General features: G+C 35.3%; 1 protein-coding gene and 1 long non-coding RNA gene across 4 annotated transcripts; one reads left to right on the top strand and one right to left on the bottom strand.

Annotated features, from left to right (window-relative positions):
• Positions 1–253: 253 nt before the first annotated feature.
• Positions 254–5,767, bottom strand: LOC110857334. Of its 2 annotated transcripts, XM_035857834.1 has the most exons (5): positions 5,120–5,767; positions 4,383–5,052; positions 2,723–3,066; positions 1,210–1,523; positions 254–566 (listed from the first exon to the last, which is right to left on the bottom strand). In XM_035857834.1, the coding sequence occupies exons 2-5, from the start codon at positions 5,046–5,048 to the stop codon at positions 379–381; spliced, it is 1,512 nt and encodes a 503-aa protein (XP_035713727.1). In that variant the 5' UTR covers positions 5,049–5,052; positions 5,120–5,767; the 3' UTR covers positions 254–378. The 2 variants fall into 2 exon arrangements, with proteins under 2 accessions (XP_035713727.1, XP_021961634.2); XM_022105942.2 differs by having other exon boundaries at positions 4,383–5,767.
• Positions 5,768–7,121: 1,354 nt separating this feature from the next.
• LOC110857353 lies at positions 7,122–9,785 on the top strand. 2 transcript variants are annotated; one of them, XR_002548668.2, is made up of 4 exons: positions 7,122–8,964; positions 9,078–9,094; positions 9,182–9,353; positions 9,447–9,785. It is a non-coding gene; the product is annotated as an uncharacterized LOC110857353 (long non-coding RNA). The 2 variants fall into 2 exon arrangements; XR_004836593.1 differs by having other exon boundaries at positions 9,182–9,785.
• The last annotated feature ends 654 nt before the right edge of the window (positions 9,786–10,439 follow it).

Genomic DNA, 10,439 nt, shown 5'->3' with positions numbered 1-10,439 from the left:
TTGTGGTTTGTGGTTTTGTGGATTGTGGTTCAGGATGAGTTTGTGGTTTGTGGTTTTGTGGATTGTGGTTCGTGGATGAGTTTGTGGTTTGTGGTTTTGTGGATTGTGGTTCAGGATGAGCTTGTGGTTTGTGGTTCGTGGATGAGTTTGTGGTTTGTGGTTTTGTGGATTGTGGTTCGTGGATGAGTTTGTGGTTTGTGGTTTTGTGGATTGTGGTGAGATAAAATGGACAGCTATGTGGTAAGGTCCAAAATTTTTTCAAAGCTTGGTTAACTTGCGAATTTTTAATTAGGTTCGTAAGTTTGCAACAATTGTAATCCCAAGCTAGTACATACATGATTTAGTTCTGATGAATTCATAATTATTGGTTTAACGGTATCAACCATAGGAGATGGACGTATTTCTTGCCTTATATTTTCTACTTTCCATCAAGAATATTTCTAATCCGGTCACCAAATTTCCCGCAACGTGCTCGTCTATTTCATCTTGACTGCAAAAAACCTCTCCGCTTGCATGAACCGTCACATCTGTCTTGTCTCCTCTTGTCAGCGGTGTTATAAGCGTACCTAGGAAAACATTAAAATCTACAGTCATTGGAAAGAAATTAGTGTTACGTGTGTTGAGTAATTTCAACACACGTTTATGAGAATTGGCGCTGGTAAATATACTGATGCGAACAATTGTTCGCGTTAGTGTACTTGAGTTTACATAAGGATTTCATGGTTCTCAAAACGATTTGTAGCAAAACAAAACTTTCTAAAGAAATGTAGATTCGCTTGACATGTAGAGAGTGACGCCAAAATTAAAATTCAATTCCAAGTAAACGAGTGGCAAAACATCCCCACTGGCTTGTTCTTAATACATGCACGCAGAAAAAACATGGCTGACAGAAAGTAACAACGCGAAAAATTATTCGGTGATACTATTCAACTTTTCCTCTGTGGTTTCGACTTTGCGGCCAAAGTGTAACAATAAATTCTGCGACAATCAAATTATTTACCATGCAGGTAACAATTGTTTACCGGATAGTGATAAATTTAAATTTCGCAGAATTATTGGTTACTCCTTGTTGACAAAATCTTAATCACAAAATCTTAATCAAGAGAGCCACCTAGTGACTACACGCGGTGACGATTTCATTACAAAATTATTTTGAGTGTAGCTACATACGCAGTAAAGTCAAGTAGCGAATAATCATGTTATTCTTACCATTCGAGTAAATTGGAGAGGGTGAGGAGCAAAGAAAGTAAATATTTTCCAAGTTCATGCCAAGAAGCTGATACTTTGTTTCCCAGAATGGGAAAGGGTTGACCATTGTTTCAAAAAGTGGCTGTTTTGCAAACAACTTCGATAACCACTCTCCCCAATAGAATGGGATAAGCATGCCTATAGTCTTCAGCATAAGGTGGATAGCTTGTGGGGCTTCAGAGTCGAGGTAATTTTCGTAGAGAAATTGAACCCTTCCCAAAATCTGGATGGGATTAGGATCCTCTTCAATTGGGAGTTTGATGAGACCAAGACACCTAAGTACATACATATGTAGAATACCAGTTATCTGATTATCCACAATCCACTATTAGTAATCCGGTAATGAAATATTATCAATCGATATATGGCACTACCAAATGGAAATAGCAAGTAAAACCGCATAGAAATAAAGGTTTACCTTACCAGTAAAGTATGTACGCTTGGCGTTCCAATTATTGGACCGAATTTTAAATTTACCTATATCAAAATTGTTTTAAGATACCGATCCAAATTGTTGCATGCAGAGAGTCAATAAAGATTGTGGCCAGATGCCGAATGTAGTTTGAAAAAGAATCGACAGGTAAAAGGTCACACAGTAAATAATTTCGTAAGAAACATTACCGAATTTCAAAAGTATAAGACTGAACCAGGATGATAATGACATGTTATACCTTGTGGTAATAGCTTGGTAATAAAGTTTTACCATGCCAGTAACGAATTTTTATCCCCTGGTGAAAGATTATTACTAAATTTATTACCAAGAAATCATTACCTGCGTGACCTTACCAGATTATTAAGAGTGCAGATTTTTTTCAAAATAACCTGACTTTTCAACTACCGTAACAATTTTTTCCTTGGCGGTGTTAGTTTTGCATCAATAGCACAAGTCCTAAATACTTTGATATTTTGTCCATCTCTATGCGATTTTGTATGAGTAACGCTTTTATTTTTAGAAAAAATGCCTTTTTGAATAATTATTGGCGAAAATAAAAAAAGTTGCAAAATTATACATATTTTGTAAACAATCTTAACTCTGCTCAAAAAAATCGAACATAGATCGACGAAATGTCAGTGCTCAGAATGACTTGTGCTATTGATACCAAAATAAAACCACAAGGAAAAAAAATTGTTATGGTGGTTGACAAATAAGGTTTTTTGAACAAAATCTTACCTTTGTCCTGTCAATTATTTTTTCAAACTACATTATGGAACCTACCATAATCTTGTTGAGTGTCACTATGCAAAAATTTGGATCACTATCTTAAAGCCTTTTTTATACAGGATAATTTAACCTGTTGTCCAATTATTAGTGTTGTATGCAAGTGTGTGTCAGTCAAGTGGTAATAAAAAAACTCAACATTATAGCAAATTTAATACCGCAAAATCAAAGCCTGCGCCACTTTAGCAGATTTCCAGGAATGCACATATTTAGGAGGCACATATATAATGCACGATTTATTTTTATGTGGCTTACATATGATTGCAACAATCTCGTCCTTTACTTCTTATTACGGGATGTCCAGGTAACGCTTGTGGAAACGTAATGATGGCATGTGGGGATATATTTTCAGGGATATCGAGCTTTTCAAGCCATGCAGAGTTGTTTCTCATGGACCACAAGTGAAGTGACGTTATCACAGAGAGGAAGCTAGAATTAGTGTTTTTGCATATTTCCTTCAATTTCCAAGTTTCAACGGTTGTCTTGGAGAATAAAGTTGTTGTGCCACAGCGAGCATTTAAACCCGTTGGAAACCAGTCGACAAGTCCAACATTTAAGATTCTTGCAAACTCAGTTACGCCCTTAATGCATGCTTTTACCTAGACACAAATTTATTGAGGCCAAAATGTTAATATTTTTATAGCAGAATTTGTACTGCACATTAAGGGTTTGCATCTATTCGGTACAAGTTCATACTTTTAGTATTGCTAAGGACAGAACGGAATTGGAAGTAATAGGTCAAAAATTGAGAAAAAATGATTTGCATTCAAGGCTAGAAATAATATGTGTGTATATTTGCTACAACACTGACTTGAGAATTCGTTTTACAAGACGGGGAATTATATTAGAACTGGTTTTACGTTTTTTTGGCGTTACTAAATTTTACTCGGATTTTACACGGTTTATTTTAAATTTCAAAGAAATGTTCAGGAATATACTGTTTTCGGCAGAGAGAGGATGACGGATACGTTCCATCGCTTTTCGCATCGATTTCACTGAATCAAATAAAATTAATTGTAAATGCAATTGTGGGTACAAGGACAAATGTACCACAACATTTTTTGAATTCTGTGCAACCACACCCCCTATAAAAATAAAGGAAGAAAGTTCGGAAAAATGAGAAAGTCAATGTACATCGTGTAGAACAAGAGTTAGACCTATACTTGCATTTGCAATTTGACTTCCCCTTGGAATATGAACATTTTAATGCATCAAGAGTTTCAAAATTCGAAAATTGGCGGTTTTTTTACATACACAGAAATCCTTAAAAACCGAATGGTACCAGCCATTTACTTCGGACAACCCGATGCCAGATTTTTCTCCTTGGGAACAGCTACATTTTCAGCTTTTGTTGCCCGAAGGGAAACGCTGGTACCATGAGAAATTTGGGGTCAAAGTTTCTGAGGGAGGGACTTATACGGCAAGTGCCGTAACTAACGAGGGCTAGTGATATATCAACACATCATTTTTTGTATTTTGATAAGCCTACATTTAAGTAACCCAGTATAGTTAATTAAATGAGACGCATGATTGAGTGAGGTTGACAAAGTGCGACGGATACGGCACTGACGCACGAATCCGCGCGATGGTGGTGGATACCCACCAGAACCCAAGTTTAACACTTTGTCTTGCGAAATATGGAAAATGCTTTTGTGGAACACTTCCTCTGGTTTAACTCGGCAGTTTATACATTATTTCAACTTTTTCGTTCGACTATTTTCCCTCTGCCCGTCCACCGTTGAGCAAAACCCTGTGACGCCTACATATGTAGTACAATCCAATAACACATAGTTAGCGTGTAAAACCGGGTGGGTAGTGGTTTTACATATAATTAAAACCCGTACTATTTCCTTAGCAAACATAACCCATAACGCATGCATCACCCTATTGTACAAAATATAGTTTAAGTACTTACACTTTGGAAAAACCCCATGTTGAAATCCTTCACCAGATAAGGTGCCTCCGTCCCTCCTAAAACATCCAGCAGACTTCTAACCGAATATGCATCTGCGAGTGCGTGGTGAAATTTAAAAATAATAAAATCACTCTTTACATCTACTCGCAAAAGAATAATCTCCCATTGGGTTGACCGAGTGTGAAAATGTGTATTCTGTCTCATCGCTCGAGAAAGGGCCTCATTTTCTGTTTCACCTTCCAAAATTCTGTCTTCCTTAATAGATTTGCACAGATCCAGGTTTTCTTTAAGATTCGCAACTTTATACATATATCCTAGAACTGGTACGAATTTTGTGTAAAAAACGGGGTAATTTTTGCACTTTCCATTATTAATAAATGTTTCGGCGAAATGGTGTCGAAATTTAGCGATATCTAGTCGTCTTCCTTTTACCGAGTTTTCGAAACGTAGCGCGTACCCGATAATGCCTCGATCTTTTCTAGTGTATTCTAATGCATCCAAACAATTGAACGAGCTAACTACATATCCGGATCTTCTGTATAAAAGTTTCGCCATCAACAAGCTGCTGAATTTATGCAGGAGACCGATCAAAATTAAGGGAAAGGCTACAGGGCTAATTATTGTCCATATCAACAGGCCAAGAATCAAGTCCAAGTCCAAATTCATGTTTCTAATAATATTCGTAAATATTAGAACCACAAATCACGGAGAAGATAATTATCTAATTTTTTTAACACCTTGTTTCCAACTGTACTGGGTGGACGATACAAATGTGCACACTTACATGTATCGATCATGTAGAACAAAATTAGTGCTTTAATTTGTACGTGCAAAATAGTTTTGAACAAAAAATGTAATTTTATAAAGTCGAGGAGTTTACAAAAGTGTAAAGTAGATTGTATACAATATAGGGCTTATATAGATACTCACAACTTTGGAATGCCTCACCAATCTAACGAATCAACAAAAGTCTTAGAAAACTATTTCATGGAAAAGCTTGGTCTCCCATTTACACAGCAAGTATATTTTTATTTTTATGTTTATTTTATGTTTATTTTATTTTGCCAGATTAATTCCTTACAAATTTAAATACGAAGATATTATTATTTATAACAAAGTTTCAGAGATGTGTTCCATCCAATAAATTTGGAAGAGTGTTTATAAGTTTTTGTGGAATAGTGAAAATGTTTGGTAAATTTAGGACAATTACTAAACTTCACCGTTTTAGATAGGGTCGGCACATTTCAACATTTAAGTTGCTGTAGAAATTGGTACTTCTAGTGTAATTACGCTTTAGGAATGGAATACATCCATGTAAAAGGCTTAGTTTATCCTGGCCAGGATTAATTCACCTGTCTTACATATATGACTCGACAGGGTGTCTAAACCCTCATAGTTTTACTTAACAGCGACTGCTAAGATGCGTATACATGATTACATAATTACACCCGTAGGAATTACTGATTTGATTTCTGGCTAAATTTTCATATCGTTCTACACTGAACACTGGATTTATGTAGGTGTAGATTAAAAAAGACTTGTTGTAAGCAGAGTAAACAACCCCATATTTTCCAAATAAAATATTTATCTCTCCCTTTGCATGAATTACTTGGTCAGCTTAATTACGCATCAGGGTTTGGAAAAAAACTGATGCGCCACGTGTTAATCTGAAAATAGTATAATTAAAACCTATGTATGGAATTTTTACCGACTGCTTTTCATACCGTACATATGTACATACATATTCACACACACACACCATCGGAACCCTGCGTCAATATAAACATTTACTAAGAACTCTAAACAAGGGTAAAACTTTGGGTAGTTACATAAAACGATAAACATACACTCTTAAAAAAATCAAAAAATCCGGCAGAGTCATATATGTACTCCGCAGCAGTAATGATTTGGTAATGATTGGTTACTGCCTTCGAATTGATTCGTTACTCACCAGTAAACTTTTCATTACCATTCCATTACTCTGCAGTAATGATAATTAATACGATCCCGGTACAGTCACATATGTACTCCGCTCAGTAATGATTTATTACCAATTTTCTAAGGGTGTGTTGTTTGTAAATAATAATGATAAGAATAGAGTTGCATACATGCTAAATATTATAATTCGGGCAAAATGCCACGAGTTAGAATCATACATACACACTCAAAATAATTTTGTAATGAAATCGGCACCGCGTGTAGTCACTATGTGGCTCTACCGCGGTGGTTAAGATTTTGTGAACAGAGAGTAACAAATTATTTTGCGAAATTTAAATTTATCACTATCCTATAAAACATTGTTACCTTGCCATCATGGTAGCAAATTTGATTTTCGGAGAATTTATTGTCACTCTTTAGTGACAAAATAGTAACCACCGCGGTGGGACGACATAGTATCACCGAATTATTCTGAGTGTGTAATAAAAGTTTATTTTAATTTTAAGAGAATTTGTATGAATATAAATTGGTTCGTGGGGATTCATCTTGTCAAAAGTACCCAAAACACTGGGCAGGATGTTGGCTCACACTCTAAGAAACTGGGTGATAGGCGTTATCATATTCATCACCATATGACTCTACCGCATCTGGTGATAGGCATCGTCACCTTTTTGGTGACGTTATATCACCACTAGGTGATAGACTATTACCAAACGGTGGTAGTCTATCACCTAGTGGTGATATAACGTCACCAAAAAGGTGACGATGCCTATCACCAGAGGCGGTAGAGTCATATGGTGATGAATATGATAACGCCTATCACCCAGTTTCTTAGAGTGCAGACATTATTTATTACATAATTAGTAGATATTTTCATTATGAAATTAATTTCATTAATTAAATTCAATTTCATCAAGTACTTTCGTAACCTTGTGATGACTTTTACATGTTTTACCCACCGACCAAATAAAACAAGTAATTATCCTAAATCTTAGTAAAAATCACTTTTTAACAATAACAAACTACATAACTGTATAGGCACACTTATCAATGTCATGCACTCTTAATAATCTGGTAAAGTCATATAGGTCATGGTTTCTCGGTAATAAATTTGCCCTTCAAAAAATCCTTTATTAATTCAAAACCGGGCAATGTGTATATATTACTCCTCCTCCGCGGAGTTATATTTTCCATCGCATTGTATTAATATTGACACCAAACGGTAACCAATATTTTTTTCAATGTGACATTAATATTTTACTGGTTGGTAATAATGTGTTGCTGGGTTACTATCAGACTGTATAACTTATCATTGCCATAACGGTAGAGTTATATCTTTTATATATAATTGTCCCACAATGTAATGTTTTATTGTGAGATTATTTGCAGTGCATTTGCTTGCTCACATAAATAGTTGCATAATATAATGCTGATATACACATACCGGTACAAACTAATATCATTGGTATGTATAAGTCGACGTATTTTCCCGACGGATAGATTATTCTTCTTCTTTAATACTTGTCTGGAAATCTTGCCCAAAACTGGTCCAATGTCCAAGTTTACTGGAGATTGTAGTGGGTGAAATGCAGCCGTGCATATCATTTTGGTCAAATGTGTGCATGTTTTATGTTATCTTATAAAATAACCTGATTCTACAAAATTAAGTTTCCTTCATACTCCTCGAGACATTGTATCATTTTTTTATCATTATTATATTGCTAAGGATCCCAAATTGGGTATCGTTTAGAAACATGTATGTGCATTCATATTGCAATGCTACCTAAATAGCTTAAATAATTTAAGTTGGACTTTCCATGTTAAATATAGCAGTAATGATGCATATCTGTATGTCTGTATGCATGCTAAATGTATGTCAACTAACAGTAACTTGCATCCAATAATCTCCATTAAAAGTGAAATGAATGAATGCAAGTTATGCATGTGTATAGAACGAATGATAGACTGGACATCACAAGTCACCTGCTCGCCTCTCGCTCGTATGCAAATGCATGCATGTAAATTATGTACCTGGAATAGTAAAATTCCAGGCAAGTGAATGTAAAACTCCTTGTTTTCCATGCACTTCTTGTACGTAATATGTAATGTGTAATGTAATGTAATGTGTGTAGGTAAGTTGTGTGTATTTAACGTAATGTATGTAGATCTGTATTTATTTATAGAAAACCCATTGTTCAGAACACAATGAGTTTTACTTATGAGAAAATAACATGATGCAAATTATGAAAAGGCGGATTCCCTGCGTCCGACCGAGGATATAAGGGCAGCCTCGACTCCAACCGCCACCACAACTGTGTCTATAATTATTACATGCAAGCTGTTTTGCACCAGCTTGCATTACAAAGTCTCAAATTGCCTCAAGTAATAGACTGAGACAAAAATAAATCAAATATTTGGTCAAGTTACCCCTAACATTTAAATACATACTACACATTAAATAATGAGTGTATATCAACTCTACAATAGTGTAAATAAATAAGTATTTTTAGATTGTTTTTACATTAACCTTGTGTCCGAATCTACTGATTTCCCACAAAACTAATCATCACATACATATAAAAATAATACACACTAAAAAATAAACCAACCAAACCATCTCACTATTCGTCATGAACATAAACAGGTATGGATTGTTCTTGTTTTAATTATTTTTTATGGTACATATTTAATTGTGCCTGCAAATTTTTACGTGCAATGTATGAAGATCTTCCCAACTAATGAAAAATTGAATTTCAGATTCGATGGGACAGACTGTAAGTTTGCACTTCGTATAAAGCTCTAATTTCCATATTCCAACATCCTCAAAATTTTACCAATTCTGAAAATATTGACATTTTCAGAATACTTAGTTTTAGCCGTGCGGGGTTACAATGGTATGGAGTGGTGGGTGAGTTATGCTTCTGATAATAAAGAAGTGTGGAAATGCATCGGTTTGGCGAGGGCGTTGAAAAGGACGGTGACCAGGAGACCCTTCATGGTTATCATTAATGACCACGTCGGGCGAGAGATGAGGTGAGATTATTGTAGCTTTTGGTGAATAATTGATGCCATGCACAAACTGGCATCAACAAATCTCATCCATAACTGCATTTATGTTTTCTGAAGTTACTCTCTTCAGAGAGAGGTGGACAAGGTGTGTGATTTAAAATCGCACGAGAATTTGTAATTCCGATCGTTTGCAAGTTCAGGGGATCGTATCACCAGTCCGGAGTTTCCACTTTGCAATCCGTACTTTTCAATTATTGCAAACTGTGGAGTGCAAATCTGGAGCGTTTCACCGTGGCGATGCATTTTTGCAATCTTCACTTCGCAAATAACCTCAAATTGCAAAGTAATTTGCAAACACTCCACAATCACAAATTTGAGTCGTAATTTTTTTCTCGCATCTATGTACATAAGTGGTTCTATCGCAAAAGAATGCAATAAATTACATACTTTGTCGAATTGGCTATATTCGTTTGCCAAGTCGGAGCGTACTTAGCGTATTGTCAATGTTTGCAGGCAATTACGATGGAGTTCATATACATTAAATACTTATTTGCATGGGTGGCCAGCTTTGCCAAAGCACGCATTATCGGTAGAAGAGAAATAGTACAGTCAAATTTGTGTAATTACATTTCATTAAATAAATCATAGCGAACATATTAACTAATTATGCACCACTTTTCTGCAACACGATTTAAGGTAAACAAAAATCATAGAATTAAACAGATATGGAAAAAGTTGTGCAACAAAAATATTTCAGAAACAATTATGAATTGGAAATATACCAAATTATTGGTAAATTCGAAAATCGCAGTAAATTATTACATATTTACTTGTCATCCAAGGCCAAAATCGTTTGAGTAAATTCGCTGAAAATTGTCTGTAATAAAAATGCAAAATAATTGCAGAATACAAATTGGAGACTAGTCAACGTTGTTCGAAATCCTAACTCCGACATATAAATAAATTTCTACATCTTGATCCAGAAGCCATGAAATAAAAAAAATGTTGAACGACAAATCTCTCCAGTTACTGCACTACATCGTCAAAATTTGCCAATATTCTGGCGCCACTCCGTTTTGCTGGGATAAGGAAAAGTGTCGCTTATTCATT

Source organism: Folsomia candida, unplaced genomic scaffold (assembly GCF_002217175.1).
Source record: "Folsomia candida strain VU population unplaced genomic scaffold, ASM221717v1 Fcan01_Sc018, whole genome shotgun sequence".
Taxonomy (NCBI): Eukaryota; Metazoa; Arthropoda; class Collembola; order Entomobryomorpha; family Isotomidae; genus Folsomia; species Folsomia candida.
This window is presented reverse-complemented; position numbering and strand designations above follow the sequence as displayed.

Coding starts and splice junctions, on each gene's coding strand:
- LOC110857334 (XM_022105942.2), bottom strand. CDS start 5,048: ATGAATTTGGACTTGGACTTGATTCTTGGCCTGTTGATATGGACAATA. Junction 3,067..4,382: donor ACATGGGGTTTTTCCAAAGT/GTAAGTACTTAA, acceptor ATTTGTGTCTAG/GTAAAAGCATGCATTAAGGG. Junction 1,524..2,722: donor CGAGATTGTTGCAATCATAT/GTAAGCCACATA, acceptor GTATGTACTTAG/GTGTCTTGGTCTCATCAAAC.